The following is a 23,796-nucleotide window of genomic DNA, read 5'->3' as shown; positions in this document are numbered from 1 at the left end:
GTGTAGTTGAGATCAAGGACTTCATGGTGATTCATCATACAACGACGAAGATCTATACAAGGAACCGTGGAACTTCATCAAGAAAAAGGTATGTGGAGACTTGAACTTATCTATCACTCAAAAGTCTATCTATTTTATCTCCTACTTCTTATGAGACGAAAAGTCGTATGTTATATAGACTAGATCATACACATTTGACATTTCGAGCTGAGCATTCATTGCTTATCTTTTTCTCGAAATCGTGTGTTGGTAAAGCGTTTCGCTTTGATCAAGTTTATCTTCACCTAGTGACGAAAGTCATGAAAAGTTTCAATCACTTTGAGAGTTGCTCTGACGTGAATCGGTCTGTCAATAACGGCTACATAGCGTCCTCTGAGAATGTCTCAATGATTGAAATGAGAATTTAGATTACATAACCATGTATTCCTTGAACCGAAGTTTTCGAACTTTGTTGATCAAGAGAAATCGGAAGGATTGTGGAATTGGCTTGCGAAGTCCGCGAACCCAGACCGCAGACTCATTCCACGAACTGTCGGAAGTTCTAGACCGAGAATTTCTGCTGGATTTTCCAAAACTCGTTTGTATGACTAAGTCCACGAACTCAGTCCGCGAACTGGCAGAAGTTCTCTTACCGAGAATTTCTACTGAGTTTGGAAAACTCAACCGGTTTACTTAAGTCCGTGAACTTGTTTGTGAACTTAAGAGGTTATGATCTAAAGATGTGCTATGAACATGAAACATTAAATTACTAAGGAATGCTTTATGCAAACCGTGGCTATAATGTTCATATGCCGATTCTATCGGATCGAATCATCTTTGTTTCAGTTGTGTCTTGTGTAGTTACAAAAGATCTCATAGCAATTGAACAACTCTTTAACTAGTTCATTTGAGTCACTTGAACTAGTTATGGTGAAGAAGAACAAGGTTAATATGAAATGCTCATATGGTTAACCTTTTGAGTTACTATGTTGAACCAACATACACGTACACGTTTGGGCATGGTTTTCGGAAACCCAGTAAACGTCTACCCAAGTGTGTGTGACAAGCTAAGTTTTCGATCTAACGGTTGAGAAATATTAACTTGAATCTAAATCAGGTTTTCATATAACAGTGAATATGGATTGCTTGGTTACTAAGGCAAAACCCTGATTTTAAGGCTATATAAAGGAGACATCTAGCTTTGAGCAAAACTAATCCCCACACGTCTGTGTGATACTAGTGCGCTCGCTAGAGTCGATTATCCTTTAACCTTTGGTTTTCTTCTCTAAAAACTGGTTAACAACTTAAAGACTTCATTGGGATTGTGAAGCCAGACCGATACTACTTTTATCATAGTTGTGTGATCTGATCTTGCATCTTCTATCGTACGAGTACAATCGATTGATTGGCTTAAGATCCTGAGAGTTCTCTGATAGGCAAGATAAAGAAGTCACAAACATCTTCGCATCACTGTTTGTGATTCCTCGACAAACCGCCTGTGTAGTCAAGAAGGATTGTAGAGAGGTGATTGATTAGTCTAGGATGTTCTTCGGGAATATAAGACCGGATTATCAATTCGTTCATGTTCACCTTGATTTCATATCTTAAGACGGAACAAAACCTAGGGTTTATCTGTGGGAGACTGATTTATCCTTTGGTAGACTTTTCTGTGTGAGACAGATTTGTTTATTATCAAGTCTGTGATTTTGGGTTGCAGCAACTCTTGGTTGTGGGTGAGATCAGCTAAGGGAATCAAGTGTGCAGTATCCTGCTGGTATCAGAGGCTTAGGAGTACTATTGTACCTTGGATCGGTGGGAGACTGGTTGGGGTTCAACTATAGTCCAGTCCGAAGTTAGATTGGAGAAGGCTAGTGTCTGTAGCGGCTTAATATAGTATGTATTCAATCTGGACTAGGTCCCGAGGTTTTTCTGCATTTGCGGTTTCCTCGTTAACCAAATTTCTGGTGTCTGTGTTATTTCTTTTCCGCATTAAATTTTATATAATCGAAATAATACAGGTTGTGCATTCGTGATCATCAATTGGAAATCCAACCTTTGGTTGTGATTGATATTGATTGATCCTTTGATATTGGTCTTTGGTACCGTCCAAGCATTCCTTGTGTTTGATTAGGACTCGCTGATTCTATTAGCTTGAGTAATATCAAAAACAAGAGAGAGATATTAACTCCTTGAGATACTTTTATCTAGATTGAGTAGGATTGTCTAGTTGATTCTCTAGCAAAGTATTTCGGAGTTAGTCCATACAAATTGCTAAGTGAAATATTGGGTGATGTTGTTAGACCCCCGCTTTTTAAATTGGTATCAGAGCAGGTTAACACGTTAAAGACCTCAAAAGTCTGTGTTTGTGGCGATCTGACTCTATGGACAAGAGTACTATCTCTGATAAACGCGTTACCAGTAATAAAGTTTTTCTCTCGTCTAAATCTATGAAACAGAAAAGTTCGATCTCGAATATAGAGAAACCTTGCGGTTCGAAGAGACATACAAACAATGGCATGAGTGTTCATGATTACCCTTCGAAAGAGACCTTCTCTTCTAATGAATTGGATACAACTGAAGAGAGTAAATTGATTCTAAATCTTGTTAGAATGAACCAGTTAATACACCATGTCAACGTTCTTCTTGGTATTGTAAGAAATTGCAAAGTCCATGGTAACGCTGAAGATCAGTCTTCATGCTTGACTCTTGAGGCCAGCCTCGAAAAGGATGCCTTGGATATTGAACGCCTCTTGAATAAACTCTCCATTCAAGGATGTTCAAAGCAATCTAATGTACCAAGAATTTCTTATGCTTTACATTCAGAAGCAAATACAGATGTTCCTAATGTTTCTTCCAATCATGAACTTGGGACATTTTGTAAAAGAGAAAACTCTTCTGACGATGATTTTAAGATTACATCCTCCAATCATTCCAATGATCAAAAGGTATGTCTTGTTTGTGAAACCAAGTGTTATGTTAGACAAAAGAGAAACTCCAAGTTGAATAAAGACTCCTTCAGTTCAACTTCAACACATACTATATTTGATTCTCAAAGGTGTGACTGACATCCGTATGATTGAGCCAATTGGTTTTCGTACCTATCTTGTGTACGCAACCAGGAAAGTCAGTACAGTGAGTTCCTCCAATGTTCAAAGGAAGAATAGACGTCTTAATAAACATCGTCAGAAGAAAGTTCAATGTCTTGTCTCAAGAAGCAACACTGTTCCTGTTTAGAAAGTCATCCGAGAAGAAAGAAAAATTGATAAGATGAGAAAATACATTAAAGAGATAATTGTAAGATACAAAGATCTTGTCAAAAGATTATCTTCCTCCTCATGTCAAGGCACTTCTGGTAAGAACTCTAAATTTGTCTCTTACTTTGACGACAGTAAATTTTATGATAATTTCTCATGTCAAACAGGATCCCTCTCTAAGACTAAGAGGAAAAACAAACTTAACCAAAGACATGAACCTCGTAATGAGACTGTGACTCGTACTTGTGCTAATTAATCACAAGGTTCGATAACTTACTCATATAAAATCCTGTTGAGTAAGTTGTGTTAAAAACATGTATACTTGTTGCTTGCATCTGTTAAGTTAAGTTATTTTCTTATCGTCCATAGCTAAACTTGTGTTGACAGATCCGCTAAGATCAAGTATTGGTTAAGTCAAAAGAAGATGTTGCATATTGTCTTAAAATTTGTTGTTAGGTCCTATTTTCAAATATTTGAAGGACTTTATTTCTTGGGTATTTGTTGTACTCGAACGGATTCTGTTCTGGCCCGAGTCAACAGTTTTTGTGAAACCCTAAATTGTTGTCCCCAAGGATAAAATATCCAACCTCTTAGGGTTACAAGTCACGTAGGTGAACTTCTGGTGGTTTTTTGGATTTTCAAATAATGTCTTCCTCCTCTTCTTTCTATGGTGGTTTCGCAAAAGGATTTCTTGACAAAAGTGTTACGGTTGATTCCAGGAGGAAGAGAACACTTGTAGATGAAGATCATCCCAATGATTCATGCTTCTTTGCTTATTCTCATGAATATGTTGAGAAGGATGATATGATCTCTGCTAAAGTAGTTCATGACTTTCTTAAGTACTTTGGGGAAGCAAAACAACAGCTTGTTGATACTCTAAAAGGTCTTGATAAGGTGAAAACTGAGTTGGAAAAGGTTGTGTCTGACCTTGGTCTCATAAAATCTCAAATAAAATATCTTCGTAAAGAGAATCATCTCTCTGATGAAGCATAGAAGGTTGTCGGTCACAAGCCGGAAGACTCCTTGTCTTTTGAGGATCCTGTATTGCCCATATCCTTATTCGCCGCCAGGGAAACGATGGAGTATGATTCTCTCTAGCTTGTCTTTTCAGATACCTAGTATGTTTTCTTTTTGATTAGTTGGAAGAATAAGTAGTGTTTTCAATAGCGATGATTGTGACTACACATAGCTATTTTTGTTTTCATCTTCTTGTTATTTTTTAGGTTTATTGGTTATTAAATTCTAACAATATGTGGAGGATGATGTTATTGCAGTATTGATCTTTATGATTTTGTGATATTGAAATTTGATTACGGGATATGTATTGTTTGCGTTCGTGAACTTGAAGGTCCCATATGCGGTCAAAAGTAAAGTCGTTCATGAATTAGTATTCGTATTGATGAAAGGACGAATGGACATTTGACAAATACAAAAGTTATGCCTATGCAGTCATGTATTTGATGGAAAATAGGATAATTCTTTTGTTTGACAAGGATAAAGTCTATTATATCGTTATGATGGAAAATAGAATAGATCCTTGTATGTTATCAACGGTATTGATCTTCATTGATCCATTTTGTTATGTATTACCGTGAAGGCTCCATTGTGTGTCTTATGATTGAGCACGATACAACTAAGTCGATCTTTCTTATTGGCTTGTTGGTTGTTCCATAAGATACTATATGTCGAGCATTATGAACTAAATTAATCATCTTGGTTGGTTATTTAGTTATTTGCTCCGAAAGTCTTCTTTTGTCGAGCAAAATCTTTTGACAATTAAATTGATTACTTTTGTGATTAGTTTGGTTGTTTAAAGTTCCAATTAGATTAATTATAAGTTCTCTTGTAATTAGTCTAGTTGATTTTTCATATATTCCACAAATCCTAGTGTTGAGTATATGAACGGCTATACTAATCATGTTCTATTGGTTAATGTAGTCGTATATTCCGTAAGGTTTTCCTTATGTTGAGTATGTGAACGATTAAGTTAGTCATCTATGTATGATTACCTTAGTCGTAGCTCCGTAAGTTTACTTATGTTGAGCACTCTCGATTAAATTAATCACTTTTGTGGTTTGATTTAGTTGCGTATTCCGATTAAATTAATCATGGGTTTACTTGTGAATAATTTGGTTGAGTTTTGGATATAGAAAATCATTTCTATGGTTTTTGGTGTCCAATTTAAAAATCCTTATTTTCTTTCGAAATTAAGGTCGTTCTTGTTGTTCTTTCGGGAATGACATCAAATGGGGGAGAGTTCTTATGAACTTGTGCATAATGGTAATATCTTGCGGGGTATGCAGCTGTGGAATTTTATAGGGGTTATCTTGTATCTTAAAACTCCTTGATGAATGCATTTAGCTTCGGCTTTATGATTGCATCTAAATTAAGTTGGTATGTATTTTTTCTTTTAGTCTATGAAATGTATCTTGTGGAAATTTCATTATGATCCCGTTCTTGTACCTTTGCCAATTTTATTGACAAAAAGGGGGAGAAATGATGTAGTTCACACTACAAATACATATGGTTTTCGGATCATTGTGTAAGGAGGAGTGGTTTCCATGATCGAGATGGATTATTGACTAAGGGGGAGTGACACATATCACCGTAGTATTATTGTTAAAGTTGTGATACAATTGGACTTTGATGTTACATAATAATACTATGACACTGTATAATAATGATCGAGAATCTCGATTTCTCTCATTGTTATAGCTACGGATCTTCAACAACGTTGATGCTAAACTTACAACCTTTGGGGTCATTGGAGTACTTGGAAGGATGACGATTTATGGGAATGTTGAAGATTAGACTATGGAATAGGAGCCACTAAAGTTTATCTTTTTTGTATTCCATATGTATTAATAGTTTTGTCACTAAAATTGACAAAGGGGGATATTGTTAGAGAATAGATCGGTCGACCTCGCATGCGTTGCTATCTCAAGCATGTTTGTCAATGTTAGTGATCAAAACTATGAGTCTTGATTTCTAGCCTACATAGCTAAGTCTCGGAATAGGATAGAAAAAGTGTAGTTGAGATCAAGGACTTCATGGAGATTCATCATACAACGACGAAGATTTATACAAGGAACCGTGGAACTTCATAAACAAAAAGGTATGTGGAGACTTGAACTTATCTATCACTTGAATGTCTATATATTTTTATCTCCTACTTCTTATGAGACAAAAAGTCGTATGATATATAGACTAGATCATACACATTTGACATTTCCAGCTGAGCATTCATTGCTTATCTTTTTCTCGAAATCGTGTGTTGGTAAAGCGTTTCGCTTTGATCAAGTTTATCTTCACCTAGGGACGAAAGTCATGAAGTTTCAATCACTTTGAGAATTGCTCTGACGTAAATCGGTCTGTGAATAACGGCTACATAGCGTCCTCTGAGAATGTCTCAATGATTGAAATGTGAGTTTAGATTACATAACCATGTATTCCTTGAACTGAAGTTTTCGAACATTGTTGATCAAGAGAAATCGGAAGGATTGTGGAATTGGTTTTCCAAGTCCGCGAACCCAGTCAGTAGACTTAGTATGCGAACTGTCGGAAGTTCTCGACCGAGAATTTCTGCTGGATTTTCCAAAACTCGTTTGGGTGACTAAGTCCGCGAACCCAGTCCGTGAACTGGCGGAAGTTCTCTTCCCGAGAATTTCTGTTGATTTTGGAAAACTCAACCGGTTTACTTAAGTCCGCGAACTTGTTCGTGAAATTAAGAGGTTATGATCTAAAGATGTGCTCTGAAAATGAAATATTAAATTACTAAGGAATGCTTTATGAAAACTGTGGCTATAACGTTCATGAGCCGATTCAATCGAATCGAATCATCTTTGTTTCAATTGTGTCTTGTGTAGTTACATAAGACTTCATAGCAATTGAACAACTCTCTAACTAGTTCATTTGAGTCAATTGAACTAGTTATGGTGAAGAAGAACAAGGTTAATATGAAATGCTCATATGGTTAACCTTTTGGGTTACTATGTTGAACCAACATACACGAACACGTTTGGGCATGGTTTTCGCAAACCCAGTAAGCGGCTACCCAAGTGTGTGTGACAAGCTAAGTTTTCGATCTAACAGTTGAGAAATATTAGCTTGAATCTAAATCAGGTTTTCATCTAACGGTGAATATGAATTTCTTTGTAACTAAGGCAAAACCCTGATGTGAGTTTATATTACATAACCATGTATTCCTTGAACCGAAGTTTTCGAACTTTGTTGATCAAGATAAATCGGGAGGATTGTAGAATTGGCTTGCCAACTCCGCGAACGGTCGGAAGTTCTCGACCGAGAATTTCTTCTGGGATTTCCAAAACTCGTTTGTGTGCGAAGTCCGCGAACCCATTCCGCGAACTGGCGGAAGTTCTCGAAATGAGAACTTCTGCTGAGTTTGGAAAACTCAACCGATCAACTTAAGTCCGTGAACTTGTTTGTGAACTTAAGAGGTTATGATCTAAAGATGTGCTATGAACATGAAACACTAAATTACTAAGGAATGCTTTATGAAAACCGTGGATATAATGTTCATGAGTCGATTCAATCGAATCGAATCATCTTTGTTTCAATTATGTCTTGTGTAGTTACATAAGATCTCATAGCAATTGAACAACTCTTTAACTAGTTCATTTGAGTCACTTGAACTATTTATGGTGAAGAAGAACAAGGTTAATGTGAAATGCTCATATGGTTAACCTTTTGGGTTACTATGTTGAACTAACATACACGTACACGTTTGGGCATGATTTTCGCAAACCCGGTAAACGTCTACCCAAGTGTGTGTGACAAGCTAAGTTTTCGATCTAATGGTTGAGAAATATTAGATTGAATCTAAATTAGGTTCTCCTTTAACCTTTGGTTTTGTTCTCTAAAACCATGTTAACAACTTAAAGACTTCATTGGGATTGTGAAGCCAGACCGATACTACTTTTATCGTAGTTGTGTGATTTGATCTTGCATCTTCTATCATACGAGTACAATCGATTGATTGTCTTGAGAACGTGAGAGTTCTCCGATAGGCAAGATAAAGAAGTCACAAACATCTTCGTCTCACTGTTTGTGGTTCCTCGACAAACCGCCTGTGTAGTCAGGAAGGATCGTAGAGAGGTGATTGATTAATCTAGGATGTTCTTCGGGAATATAAGACCGGATTATCAATTGGTTCCTGTTCACCTTGATTTCATATGTTAAGAAGGAACAAAACCTAGGGTTTATTTGTGGGAGACAGATTTATCCTTTGATAGACTTTTCTGTTTGAGACAGATTTGTTTATTATCAAGTCTGCGATTTTGGGTTGCAGAAACTCTTGGTTGTGGGTGAGATCGGCTAAGGGAATCAAGTGCGCAGTATCCTGCTGGGATCAGAGGCGTAGGAGTACAACTATACCTTGGATCGGTAGGAGACTGATTGGGGTTCAACTAGTCCAGTCCGAAGTTAGCTTGGATTAGGCTAGTTTCTGTATCGGCTTAATACAGTGTGTAGTCAATCTGGACTAGGTCCCAGGGTTTTTCTGCATTTGCGGTTTCCTCGTGAACAAAATTTCTGGTGTTTGTGTTATTTCTTTTCCGCATTATATTTCATATAATTGAAATAATACAGGTTGTGCGTTTGGGATCATCAATTGGAAATCCAACCTTTGGTTGTTCATTGATATTGATTGATCCTTGGACATTGGTCTTTGGTACCTTCCAAGCATTCCTTGTGTTTGATTAGGACTCGTTGATTTCTATTAGCTTGAGTAATATCAAAAACAAGAGAGAGATATTAACTCCTTGAGATACTTTTATCTAGATTGACTCTGACTGTCTAGTTGATTCTCTAGCAAATTATTTCAGAGTTAGTTCATACAAATTTCTAAGCGAAATATTGGGTGGTGTTGTTAGACCCCCGCTTTTTCAGTTAGCTAAACCCAAGAAAGAATGAAGCTCTCCAATCTTCTTAGGTTCTGGAAAATCCAAAATGGCCTCTACCTTTTTCTGGTCCATATGCACGTACCCTTGCGATATCACATGGCCAAGGAAAGTGATTGTAGTCTGGGAAAACTCACACTTTTCCTTCTTCACATAAAAACTTGCTTCTCTATGCTTTTGCAAACACTTTGTGAATATGCATCGCATGCCCTTCCAAAGTCTAACTGTATATGACTATGTCGTCCAATTATACCACTACAAAGCGGTCAATGTACTCAGCAAACACATCATTCATCATGTTGCAAAATGTTGCTGGAGAATTTATCAAGCTGAATGGCATCACACGGTATTCAAACGAGCCATACCTTGTTACCATTGCATCCTTTGGTTCATCGCCTTCTGCTATGCGCACTTGGTAATAACCTGAGCGCAAATCCAATTTGGTGAATAATTTAGCTTTGTCCAACCGATCAAACAAGTCTTCCACTAGCGGAATTGGGTACTTGTTCTTCATAGTTAGTTTGTTCAAAGCCCTATAATCAACACACATACGAAGCGAGCCATCTTGCTTCTTTTGGAACAAAACCGGAGCACCAAATGGAGCTTTAGACGGTTGTATGTAGCCTTCCTCCAGTAATTTATAAATCTGCTTGCGCATCTCCTCAAGTTCTAGCGGTGACATATGATATGGTGCTTGTGCAGGCGGCCTTGCCTCTGGCACCAACTCTATCATATGATCGATCCTACGCCGTAATGGTAGCGTCTTAGGCATTTCTGCAGGCATCGTGTATGCAAACTCTTCTAAGACTTCAGCTATTCCATCCTCTACTTCCACTACCTTTCCTGGTTTGATCTCAACAAACACGCATAGGAAAGTAGCCAAGCCTTGGCGCATACCATCGTTCACCTGAACCGCAGACAGACATGGCTTAAGTGTCTTGTCTGGTTCACTTTGCCTCACAATAGGGATAAAACATGGGTATTGAGGGTGCTGTATCAATATCCCATTCCTATGAGGTAATGACGACGCCTTCCCCGCGCAAAAGAAATTCATGCCCAAAATCAGGTCAAAATCATCCATGACCATCACTAGAAAATCTAGCTTTCCTTTCCATTCTCCAACTTGCACATCTGCATTGCGAACTTTCCCTCGACTGGCTTGTGGTTCTGAGTTAACAGTTTTGATGGTGCTAGCCGCGCTAGTAACTGTTAAGTTCAATGCCATGGCAACATTTGGATGAATGAAAGACTTCGTCGCACCAGTATCAGCCATCGCTGATACCCATTCTCCGTTAATCTTCACACCAACGTACATCAGTCCAGAAGACATTTTCTTCTTTGTGTGTTCTTTGCTCCCTAGCAAACGACTGATGTTGCGATGTTGGCCCCTGCCAACATCATGCTGAGCCTTCCCAGCACCGTGTTGTTTCTCATCAGCACTTGCAGCATCTCCGGTACCCTTAGTACAGTTCTGATATGTAGAACAACTTGTTTCACCCTCATCAAATTGTTCTTAGGACATCCTTCGTGTATGATTATCACTTGCAGGTTGTTGAATATAACGTTCACATAGCCTTAATGTGAATTTTTTGCATGATCTTCGACTTGGCTTTCCCATGCCTTACACTCTCAGTGTGGATCCTTCACTTCAAATACAATTCTCAGCAAACTTTAAGAAACCAGCGAAATCAATCATCCTTATATGTCAATGTGAACATAGAGACCCTTAACCTCGCTCTGATATCCGAATTGTCACAGGTTCGCAACACCCAAATGCTACAACCAACTTGACAATGGCAACTATGCTCCACAACACAATTTCAGCCAACTCGCACTTAGCCAATACTTCAACTTCTTGACTGATTCTCTATTCATCCCATACTAAATAGAGGTTCTGCTCACAAATCTTCCAAGCCTTTAACCAAATACACACACTCCGATTGATGCATAAACAGTAAGCCAAATCAAAGGGAAATATGCACCAACAGAACTTTTCTTTAAATAAGGCCTTAGCCTTTTTATTTATTGCACACTTAGGGATACACACTCTTCTTGTTCCGGATTATCCAATCCCTTCACAAGATCAGGCTTATATAGTCTTACAAAAAGTTATGTACAAGTAACTGCAAGCAGTTAGAAATTTACTTTACAAATGACAGTTAGCTAACTGTGTCGAACTTGCCAAACCACTTTCCAAGCCAAACGGGCCCTTCCTAACAGTTTAGAAAGCATAAAGAAAACCCACTTCTCATGTAACCAACTCTAACTGTCGAGGCTATGTGCGCTGTACATGTCATCTTGCCTCGTTGCATGATTGACGCATTTGCCAGCCAAATATTGCGCCATCACGGCGGTGCATCATTCTGCCAATGATGCAAGTTTGCTAATGCAAGTCTTGCTTGCATGCCTGCACGCCTCATGCATACATGTTATTTGCCAAACTCATTTGGCATCTCGTGATGCTAATCTCGCACCCTTGGCCATGTCCAAACCCTGTTTGGCACATGCCATTCTCTAGATGCCACTCAAACATGCACTCAGTACATAATACCACTATTATGTCTTGCGTTGCGCTATTACGGAGGAGTACTGGCATCTCTGACTTTGTCCAAGTCTCTGTTAATGGGCCACAATTGCTCATCATCACTTGGCCACTTGACAGCTACGTTATAGTAAGCCAGACCAGGCTTCTAAAATAAGCCCAAAAGTATTTTTTTTAAACAAACCGGGACGAGTTTCTACAATAAACTGAAGGGCTTCTTTTATAAGCCAAATGAATTCTTATGATAATCATGTTTCAGATCGAAAGAGCAACTCGTGCGGCCTGTACGTGCACCATTTTAATACGGTACAAATATCATCCCTCTTAATCCTCAACTTGAAAGTTAAAATTTTGACTTCTGTGATGATGTGTTCGCAACTGCTTCGTGGAACGCGCCCAGGCTTATATCAATATTAGAAGTACCAAACTACTTACTTAAAAATAATTCCGAATAGAAAGTACTTACTCCCTCCGTCCCACTAATAAGTGACCTAGTTACTTTTAGATTTTGTCCCACCATTAAGTGACCTCTATCACTAAACAAGGAGATATTTCTAAAATTATTCTTTAATTGATTATAAGAAATATAAGAAATATGCATAATTTGATAGTCATGTTTATATTCGTTACGTAGGTGTTTTAAAATGCTATTCAATGGTACGAAGTTTGCGAACATCCGTGGTGTAGTTTGAGAGATAAACCATTTCAAAATTTCACTATTTATTATCCATAAGGGTATAACTATAAGAAATGCTTAAAAATACTTTTCTCCTTACTTGCCTTAAAAATTGTGCAAACTTGAACTAGGTCACTTAATAGTGTGACGGAGGTAGTATTACATATAAAAAACCAAGCAAGTGGGCTTGGAAGGCCCGTACGCTAAGTTTATGATTAATGGCCCACGTGATATTTTCCAGTACTCCAGTACGACTCCTTTGTGCCTCGTCTCTTCTGGAATCTTCTTGGTTTAACATTTATCGTCTGGACTTTATCCTATTGTATCACCGATAGTATCTTCCGTGTATCTCTCCAAACCGCTGCAGCCACCGTAAATATTTATGATTCTTGGTTTCCTAAAACCATTATGATCTCGAATCCCATTATTTTAGTTCATGTAAAATATCCTTTGCTGCGCTATATAAATGTGGATAGACAATCATCGTAATTTCACACTTGTCTTCTTCTATTACTTAAATGTGGACGAATTTCGTACCATTATAGCTGCGAACTTGCTTAACTTGTCTATCAAATTGTGTCTTAGTGATAGCACAAAAAACTTGAAAAATATTCACCACCTCAGTTTTATGTGCCATCAAATATACCCAGTGTTGAAATCATACTAGTCATTTCTACGTCCTCTCCCTCACACAAAAGTGTGTTGACCCCAGGGTCATACAATGGATTGCACAAATCATAATAATATTGAGAGCTTTCATCTTTAGTTCTAACATGGTGAGACTATAGGTATCTTTCACCAAAGTGAAAAAGCATGAACTAGTGAACCCTTAGTGACCTTTAGGTCCGAACTTCCAGTAATACCAAAACTATCAAAACGAAAATCACATAAAAGGCGCAGGAAATACCATTTTTGGCAGAGGTGTCCATGAGGTCTTGAACCTTTGCTTAGTGAGATATTACCGGAATTACTTGCTAGAGACAGTGAACTATGTCTTGAACTGCTAGCATTTGAAGTAATTCGCGATAACAACCACGGGTGATATCTCCAAGGTTGCTGCCAAGCTCGTGCCGTTTTGTCCAATTTGGCCCTGGACATATCCTATTTCTCAGAATGCTCTAGAGAATCAAAGCTCATATTCTCATAGGAAGCGGCCCACTTCCTCATTCAGATAGGTGAGTTTCCATAAAGAGTGTTACTGCTACACCCCACTTCAATCTTAAACTGAAACTATAGAACCCATTAAGACTTCTTAAAAGTCATCTTTCACATGCAGTCACACTATCACGTCTACACCATAGGGAAGGGACAGAGAATAAAATTCTCTGATAGTGTTTGCCTTTACCCACCACAAATTAGTTGTCTCATTCGAAACCTTGATCTTGGGATCTCCAATCAGCAAGGTTGAGTATCCTTCATGGAAAGTTTAATTTATGAGCTTAAGACCCTTCCCCTCGATGCATTTCTAACTGTCTCTTGGGATAAACCTTTCGTCAAAGGTTTCACGATATTCTCCTTGGGCTTTATCCAATCAATGGAAATAACGCCGATTGAGAATAGTTATTTTCAGCTTTAGCTATTATAGCTTGGCTAACACAATGTATAGATATAGCTGGCACAGGCCTATGCCAGAGAGGAATGTCTTCTAAAAAGCATCTTAGGCACTCGGCCCCCTCTCGCGCTTTATCTAACTCAATACTCTCAGATTCCATAATGAATTGAGAAATATATGTTTGTTTGTAAATCTTCCAAAAAAAACCCATATGCTACAGTGAAACATATCCACTCGTAGACTTAGACTCCTCTGAGTCAACTATCCAGTGTATATCACAAAGTCCCTCAAGGACAGCAAGATACCTTTCATAAATCAAATAAAAGGTAATAGAGTATTTTAGGTACCATAATACTCTATTCAGTGCATCTGAATGCTATTGCTCTGGACTATAATTATATCTACTTAACTTACTCACAATATAGGCAATGTCTGGACTCTTACAGTTCATTAAATTCATCAGGCATCTTATAACTCTTGAGTATTCAAGTTAAAATACTCTGTTACCCTTTTTTTCTTGAGTCTACAAGAATAATCATACGGAGTCAAGCAGGCTTACAATCACACTGATTGTATCTCTTAAGCACAAATTCAACATAATGAGAATGACTAAGACTACATATGTTAGATTATTTTTTAATCCTCATCCCTAAGATTATATCAACAAGGCCTAAGTCTTTCAAGTCAACGTTCTCATTCAGCGGATGTTTTTAGTGGAATTAATCACATCTATGTTTGTATCAAGTAAAAGCATATCATCAACATGCAAGCATACAATCACACAGGCATCCTTAACAAGTTACTTGTAAATATACTTATCAGATTCATTAACTTAAATCCACTACACATTATCACATGATCAAATTTTCAATGTCTCTGTTAACGTGCTTATTTTATAAACCATACAAAATTTTGTTCAACTTACAAACTTTGTCATCATAACCTTTCACTACAAAGTCCTCAGGTTGGTCTATGTAAATTTCTTTATCTAATTCACAATTTTAGAAAAGCTGTCTTAACATCCATCTGATGTATCTCTAATTTGTTTATGACAGCAATAACAATTAGCATCTCAACGGAAGTAAATATCGTCACATGTGAATAAGAATCAAGGAAATATACATCTTCTTTTAGTTCCATAAACCTAATGTTTCCTCTTAAAGACTCATTTACATCTCATGGTCTTACTCTCTGGAGGTAAACTAAAAACCTCCCAAGTTAGGTTCCGACGGACTGAGTCCATTTCACTAAATGAAGCTTCTTGCCATAATGGGGTTTCAGTAGATATCAAGGCTTCTTTACAAGTCCAGGGCTTAGACTTAGCTAGGCATGTTATGAAGTCGGCTTCATAAGAAGTCTGAAGTCTAATTGTTTTACTTTTCTTAGGCTCAACCTTAACTTCATCTTCCTTTAAGATAAGTTCTGACTATTTGAATATAAATCTAGGGGATCAACAACACATCTCTAATGAGGTACAGGTTTAAGAATAAACATGTTCAAAGAACTTAGCACCCCTGGATTATGTAATATTATTCACAACAAAGTCAGAAAAATCACACCAAAGTATGAAAAATCAGAACATACAACCAAAAATCTATATATAGAAGTATACTCAGCATACCCTATATGAAGACACAATCAACATTTATGGTTTCTATCTAGTTCTTTTAGGAAGAGGAATGACAATCTTAGTCAAACACCCTCACACTTTGACGCATTCATAAGAAGGTCATCTACCTTTCCATAAATCATATGGAGTTTCATCTGATCCTTAAGGGTACTATATTCAAGATATACTAGTTAAGAGGACTGCCTCCCCCCACAAGCCCGCAGGTAATCCTGAACTAATCAACATGGAAATTATCATCTTCTTAAGGATACAATTGTTATGTTCAAGGCTTCTAATTGGTTTTGAACTTCAAGTTTATACATCTTAAGGCTTCTAAGGCATCATCCTTATCCCTAAGAAAGTATACAAGATAGTACCTCGTACAATCATCCATGAAAGTTATAAACTATCTTTTACCATAGTGGTTTTGGGTTGAACTCATGTCAACTAGGCCTAACTGAATTAATTCTAAGGGCTTAGAATTATTCTGAACATTTGTGTTAAAAGATTTTATAGCATATTTATTTCACTTTTGTGTTCAAGATCCAAACTAAATTTGGGTACGTAGCCTATGCTAGGCAGTTTATGCATTAACTTATAATTTTAAGATTCCAAGTCTACCATGCAAAACATTCAAAGAGACACAAAAGAAAACATAAGAATCAATTATGTTCACTTCATCAGATTTTCCTTTAAACTTATATATAGACCCTAAGTCCTCTAACTGTTGCCTAAAAAATCAATTCCCTTAGTTATAACAAGTTTTCCACATTTAATTAAGATTTTCAATCTTTTACCATCTTCAAGAGAACAAGATACAAGATTCTTTCATATGCTCGGAACATGAAAACTTCATTCAGTGTGAGAATATTACAGATATGAGCTTATGCTCAACCTTTATGCAACCTCTGTCGCAGATGAGTTACTCATATAGAGTTTCTCGACATCCCTTATCCTCTGATAAGAGGTGAACATGTCTCTGTTTCAACAAACATACTTAGTGGCTCCAGAGTCCACCCACCAGTCTCTCATATTGGTTATTAAAATAACTTCCGACATCATGTCAATGAACTCGTTCTAATTTGTTTCAACTAAATTGGCATGAACTTTCTACTTATTAAGGTTTTATGTTGTATACACTTTACTGTCGCATGGACAAGAATTTTACAAACATAATAATCACCCTTAATTAAAGTAATTCCGGATTCAGTTTTACGAAACATACCTTTCTTATGAAGACTACGCTTAGAGTTGTGTTTGATGTTCTCGCCTTTGTCAGCTTTGGAAGACTTGTGTTCATCGACATGCGCCTGGTAGCCATGTTCCTTTTCAATTTGATGTCACAAACTTCGTTTATACTCTGACCACGGACACGGTAATTTCCCAATTACCTAATACACCACATCTCACAAACCTTAGTTCAGATAAAATATGAGTTTCGAAGATAATATCTATATTTATAAACTTCGTTTGAACCACCATATCAAAAAAACTCATGGTTACCTCATAAAAACTACTTTAGTTAACAACAAAATTCTGCTCGTCAGCAGGAACGTTTCTCTGTTTTGTAAAATATCAAAAAAATATTTTACAACTCCAAAAATTCTGAAATTTTACGTGGGAAACTATGAGGATGTTTACTACGTTGTGTCAAAAGGGCTCATCGAAATTCCTTCTAGGTTAAGAGATAAACTCGAAACTCTACAGATAACCAAAAATTCGTTTTTGTTTTTCACTCCACAATTAACATCCATGATTCACAAACCAACCAACCATTTTCAATTATTACAAATTCTAATGTCTTAAGATTGTTAGGTGCAATAATCAAAAACAAGGAAAAATCAAATAAGCAAAAGTTATTGATACTTAGCTCCTTTATAATGGAAGTGACCGATTTGATGAAACGGACGAGCTCCGCGACAGCAACAAGGCAAAACTTTGGAAAAACAGAGTGAGTCACGTGTTCAACACGTTGCCCTTAAAACATTAGAATTTGTTGGAGTCTGCAAGTGGGCCTTGAACTAGAATTACTTGACTCCGCCATTTCTTCCGAGCCTAATGGACTTTCTTAACAGTCCCTTCTTCTAGTGCTTCGATTATTCTTTTTCTTTGTATAAAACTTCAATAATGCTTTAATATTATCGAAATTACAATTGCCCGCCCACTTCACTGTAAGAATGAATAACGCAAAGGTGTCAGTGGGAAGCAAGCCTCATGCCATCGAATTCCCAGCGAAAACTGTAACCGATGATTCCAATTTATCCCCATCAGTAATGGCGATAAGGAATCGTAACTCTCGGATTATAGTCCTGCAACACCCAAGAATTATCAGCTTGAACCTGCCGCTCCAGAGAACTATCTACTTGACGTTGCTTAGCTCGAACCTGCTTTTATTAGCTCAAATCTTCGACAGTGCCATGCTGCCAATCGACACATGCTTATATGACTGGATCGGAAAACCCTCTCAAGTGCCTGATAAGGTAAACATTCACTTACTATTTTTAATCCTTAAATAAATGTGCCCAAGTAAGCATTTTCGAAGTGAAGTAATCAAACGAGTTTGCGGACGTGTACGACCTACCAAAGCTCCTGCCTCGACCCATTTGATTATGTAGTCAATTGCAGCTAGCAAGAGTAGGCTCAGTGGTAAATGGACCTAATGTCCAATCCCATCCCCACTAATGGCCACTGACTCATAGCTAGACGTCGCTCTCCTGCTGGACTCTTCATAAGAGGCCATGTAGCTAACGATCCTTGTAGTTGCGTTACTTTGCAGGGGAACAAATTAACACTTGGAAGGATCGATATATTCCAAAAAAAAATTTGAGGAAAAAAGAAAAGAAAAGGATTTTAAACTTTCAAGGGTTTCTGAATTACTCTTCCACGAGGGAAATAGGGAATGGAACGTCGATCATGTTAAAGAATTACTTCCACAGTATACTGTGGTATCTACATTTCGAGAGATTTAGATATCCGGGATAGGTTGATTTGGCTCAAAACTGGTCCAAGTTTATTCATTGCCAAATCCTTGCACAAACTGTTAGTGACGAAATCCCCTCAATTTTTACTGGAAGAGATTTGGAAAGTATTTTCAATAACAATAATAACAAATATAAAAAAACTAAAAAATGCTCAGAGATTTAATAGAGAACTTGAACAGAGATGTCCTTGCGTGGAATTTATACCGAATCTAATGACAAACAGGAACCGGCAAAGTTAAGCAGACAGTTTAGTCATGGCTGTATAAAAACGACAATCACGACGTGGGGTTTTTGTATACTGTGGAATATGTGGAAGATGGGAAATGAAGTAATTCTTGAAGGAAGACGGTCATCTGTAAACATCATTGCGAAGAAAGCAATACATCACTGGAAAACTCCGAAAATCCTGCAAGTGAAGAAGAAGATAATTCAAGTCCTGTTGAACAACAAATTCAAGTGAAGATAATACAAATTCTCTACTGAAGCAGAAGCAATAGAGTATCCTTTTGGGCTAAGCAATTGGAGGTGTAGAAGTAATCATTAAGGGAAATGCACGGCCTGTTGTGCATGACCTGTGCAAACCCTCCTACTTGTATTAGTAGAAGGCATAATAAATAAATAAATGATCCTCTTTCCTTTAAAGCATACCTGTATATCATCGTCTCCGCAAAACTTTGTATGCGAAGAGAAAGCCAACTGCCTCCAAGAGCATGTTACTTGACTTTTTCTCTGTTGAACAGATCCAAGAAAATTATATAATCATGCTGTTAATGATTGAAGAAAATCCAGATGGCTTAATGATTGAAGAAAATCCAGATGGCAAGCATGGTATTAATGACTTCAAAAGATCAACTAATATCTTTAAGTTGAAGACAAATTTGTATACATACCTGAAAACACCGTATCAATCAACAAGAGTACCGGTATCATGAGAGCGAATAAGCCAAATAGGACTAGCAAAGACCAGTGGTACCAAGATGCTTTTTGAATGGGTGTCTTGTTTCTGCTTTTGATATCAGAAAATGCCTGAACATCTAACAAAAATTGATGGTCAGCAATCTGCGTGCTCTGAGATTGTCCAGCTTGGTCACCTTCAATCTCCATTTCTAACTCCTCAAATCTAAGGGATAAAGCTTCCCTTCGAAGTTCAAGACTACCAAGTTTTTTATCTGCTTCTATAGTATCCTTTACAGACATGAAAATGATAAACAAGGTTCCAACCAACATAATAGCACCTAGGATCATGATAACCCAAAACTCAGGATTCGGTTTGGACGTCTGCACGGTAATAAAGCTTCCCATAAGTAGTGAGAAACCAGAAACTTTAGTTGTAATGCTGTCCAATGCGTCTGCTAGATCCTTCAACAGTTCCTTCTCCTCCTCGTTTATCTTATCCATTTTTTTCTCAAGGCTGTCCATCCGGATCTTAAAGGCTTTATTCCTGTTAGAATCTAAAAAAAGAAACATGAAAAACAACAATATTAACCATGAGATTTAATCATCACTATAGCCCATTTCAGCACACTTTTGAGCCTCCTCTTTATTTTCCATTCTAACTCGAGAACAGAAGGAAATTACAAAAAACTGACAAGGAAATGTAGTAATGTTACTTACTGCTCTTTTCCACATTCAACGCAGTCCATAGACCATCTACGTTATTTTCCAAACTGAAATAAGTACAAGACGGAATACAATAAGCTCAATGCTTCAGTTATGAAATGCGAAACTGGATAATTTCACAACTAAAATATAACATGAATGATCAAGATGCAAACCAAGGTGAATATAATTATTGTCATACCAGTCTGCCACCCAATGTCACTTCAGAATACAAAATTTCAACTTCCAGATTCCAACCAAAATACCTTTCAATTTTAGCAGCAGAAGATTTTATCTCTTTATCCTTCTCATCGATTATCTGCTGGAAACTAGCACGGGTATTTGCAGCCGCACCTTGTATGGCAGTGGTTAAAACTTCGGCGACGCTGTCCATGTAGCTCTTGGACCTCTTTTCAGATTCCTAGGGTTAGAAATCAAAGAACACGTATGAGGACTTTAGACTAAGTCGTAACACCTTGTACTAGAAGGAAAATGGTACGAACATAAAAGGAACATTGTTTTTAATTATAAGTATTACCTGAATCTGATCATTCATCGACTTGAGTGCTTGTTGGACAGTGGTACTGGCATTTGTGGATGCACTCAGTATGGAAGCATTGAGAACTTTAGAAATGCCATCCATGTAGGCGATGGACGTCGTCTCAGATGTCTGAGGTTAGAAAATTAAAAAAACCAGGTGTTAGGACAGACTACGTCATAGAATTGTTGCAACAAGTAAAAAGGTGTCAAACATGGAATCAAGAGAGTTTGATCAGTGTTACTTTAACCATTTCGCCACACGTTCCAGTTATGAAATTCTTAATATTCGGTTCCGTGAACCTGATATCAGTAAGCCAAGTAAAAAAACAGTTAAACGAACTTTCTTGAACAACTAAATATAATTAGATTCTAAACCGATGAGAAACTTCTGTTAGAAAGTACCCTTGAATAGACTCATTAGTAGCCTTCAACTGCTGCTTGAGCTCTTTCAAGTCGTCGGCGTTCTTAGTTTCGGAGAAGGCCAAGTTTAAGGAGCCGACAAGGGTTTCCGCAAAACCCAACATGCTCTTCTGGGAATCCTAAGGATACAGATAAAAACATTTTCAATATCATTGTAAAACATCACAGAAAAGCAAAGACACTGAAATATTACCTGAATCATTCCCTTACAAACCTCCTCCATCATATTCTTGATGTGAAGTTTGAGAACATGGTCACCACCACCACCACTAAGAATACCCTCAGGGTCACCCAATGTCATATCTGCTGCAATCCACATAAACTGATTAGAAAATCGAAAAATATAATCTGATTTACAAATTGACGTTTACTGTAATGTGTTATATCATTCGATCGGTGTAACAGACAAAAATCAAAATACCTAAAAATGCTTTTGTACCCAAGGCGTATGGTACAACAAAGTACCAAATAAACTATTGGACAAGCAGAACGACGAAGTAAATTAACATCCAAACTCAGATTCATTTATTCATGCAAAATCGAAGTTGGAAGTGAAGTAAATGTAGAATAAAATCACATAATTCAGATTCACAAACACACAGATGATGTTAAGTTAGAAATTGATTCAACAACATGCAAAATCGGATCAGGTTTTGATGAATCAAATGAGTTAAAGCAGCTAAAATCGGTCAGGATCAAGTAATTAAACCAGAGATATTACATGTTTAACTAAATAAAACTCTGAACTAAAGAAAATTCGACTTATCTAATCAGGATTTTAGATTTATTTTCTACAACCAAAACTCAATTCCTAGCAACATACATACCTGATAACTTTGAAGTAAATCAACACACAGAATCCTCTCAATCTTCACCTGATATTATCTCTAACACCAGTTCAATAAATGAATCTTCAGACAAAATGAGGATGGAAGAAAAAGAAAAGATATCGAGAGAGAAAACGGAGTGAGGGTTTCCTTTGATGTATTGGAGGGAAATTTTTTTTGGTGAGCGCGTTTTTCAGGTTGCAGCTCTAACTTTAATACAGTCACACTGGCTCACGCAACCCGTGTTTTAAGGCGTAGGCTTACGCACCCCATGGTTCTCTTGGCACATTTTATGTCTTTTAATTTGCTGTGTGGGTTTCGCCCCGTCCCGTGGGGATGAATTTTTGATTTGGTGTGTGCGGGGCGACCATTTTTGATTTGGTGTGGTGGGCAAACACATTAAATAGGTGGAGAATATGTGAATATTTTATTTATTTTTTCATTTCATTTTCGCAGAAAATGTCTATATGGTAGATACTCGATTTCCAAATTGAATTTGGACTTCCATAAAATTCCAAACATGGTAGGTTAGGTTTTCCTTTTGATTTTGTAACTTTTAAACCAATCATACGTTGCCAAGTGTTCTCGCGAATTCCAAATCCAATTTGGTTTCCTTTTTTTTAATCTTTTCCTATTCTTTTGAAACCAATCATACGTTGCCAAGTGTCATCGCGAATTCCAAATTGAATTTGGTTTTTTTTTTTTATAATTTCTTATTTTTTTAAGCCAATCATACGTTGCCAAGTGTCCTCACCAAAACGCTCGTTTCACAAAACTCAAAAAAAACCTACTTCGGCCAATAAAAAGCGAGGGTTTCCTCACCATTCAACGTGAGAGCTTTATTTGTCTAGGCCTTTAAGTCTTTAGATATTACCGCTAACGATCCATGATACTAATAAAACAGTATATGTTGAAGTATGACAACAAGAGAACTACCTCTACTAATCTACTCAACCTAAAGTAAGTGGTTGACATGTATATTGAAATTCTCTTGGCCTGTTGAGATAAAGAAAATTTTAAAATTAAGCTAAATGTAACAAAATTAAAAATGGAAAAGAACCCCAAAGTAATGAGGGTTATAGACGTACCTACTCATATAAAGCATGTGAAAAGGGACATATGTATCAGGAGACAAAGATGTATTTTTGTCTTCGGTAGTAATAACACCAATACACAAGTATCAACCGAGTATTGGATCAGCTAAATGTAACTGTAGCTCCCATCATAAATAAAAGAGTTGGAAATGCACCTGGTCATAGGTGTTGGTATATACAATGTAATGTGTGTAACATAGTAGCAACCAATTTTCACATCAACTTTAATGGAAACAAGAACTTTGCCGGGCCAATTGACTATCTTATTGAGTTGAACTAGATCCAATGTCTGCACTTATGGAATGAAAACACGAGACATAAATTCTCTAAAGCACTTTGAGATATATTGGGTGACACGTAATATATATTCACTCTAAAGTACTTGAGTTGAATCTCAATTTTATTACGTAATAAGGCCACACCACTAACTAAAACTCTCAAGACCCAAATGTCTAACTCATAATTGTTTTTCTTCCACTAGCTTAAGGAATTTAAACTAGTTGTTGAACTATTTCCTTATAATGTGACTACGAGAACTGTATTATCGAGCGCAACACTGCTCAAAATTTATTTTCAAGATAAAACAAAGATGTCACAAAATCTCTACAGGTACCGAGAGATAATCACACATTGTTAAGTTCCAAAGTAACCCATGCAAATGGATATCATGTGGAACCTCACAATGATGAGAATGTAAGGAATGTAATTGATTGCATCTTTTACAACCTCTAATTTATTTGGAAGGAAATATAGTTTAGAGAAAATAATGAGTCAATCTAGTGAAATGTAAATTACTATAATATTT

The 23,796-nt window shown here is 37.1% G+C and overlaps 2 protein-coding genes across 3 annotated transcripts; both read right to left on the bottom strand.

The window, feature by feature from the left end:
* Window positions 1-9,398: 9,398 nt before the first annotated feature.
* On the bottom strand, window positions 9,399-11,513 carry LOC113352688. The gene is made up of 2 exons (XM_026596482.1): window positions 11,454-11,513; window positions 9,399-10,622 (listed from the first exon to the last, which is right to left on the bottom strand). Exons 1-2 carry the CDS (start codon window positions 11,511-11,513, stop codon window positions 9,399-9,401), a joined length of 1,284 nt encoding a protein of 427 aa, XP_026452267.1.
* Window positions 11,514-18,648: 7,135 nt separating this feature from the next.
* LOC113354460 lies at window positions 18,649-22,045 on the bottom strand. 2 transcript variants are annotated; one of them, XM_026597785.1, is made up of 10 exons: window positions 21,898-22,045; window positions 21,264-21,376; window positions 21,053-21,189; window positions 20,893-20,950; window positions 20,649-20,780; window positions 20,377-20,531; window positions 20,126-20,178; window positions 19,402-19,962; window positions 19,160-19,240; window positions 18,649-18,917 (listed from the first exon to the last, which is right to left on the bottom strand). In XM_026597785.1, the coding sequence occupies exons 2-9, from the start codon at window positions 21,369-21,371 to the stop codon at window positions 19,167-19,169; spliced, it is 1,278 nt and encodes a 425-aa protein (XP_026453570.1). In that variant the 5' UTR covers window positions 21,372-21,376; window positions 21,898-22,045; the 3' UTR covers window positions 18,649-18,917; window positions 19,160-19,166. The 2 variants fall into 2 exon arrangements, with proteins under 2 accessions (XP_026453570.1, XP_026453569.1); XM_026597784.1 differs by having other exon boundaries at window positions 21,264-21,373.
* Window positions 22,046-23,796: the final 1,751 nt, after the last annotated feature.

Source organism: Papaver somniferum, chromosome 2 (genome assembly GCF_003573695.1).
Source record: "Papaver somniferum cultivar HN1 chromosome 2, ASM357369v1, whole genome shotgun sequence".
In the NCBI taxonomy this organism is placed as follows: domain Eukaryota; kingdom Viridiplantae; phylum Streptophyta; class Magnoliopsida; order Ranunculales; family Papaveraceae; genus Papaver; species Papaver somniferum.
This window is presented reverse-complemented; position numbering and strand designations above follow the sequence as displayed.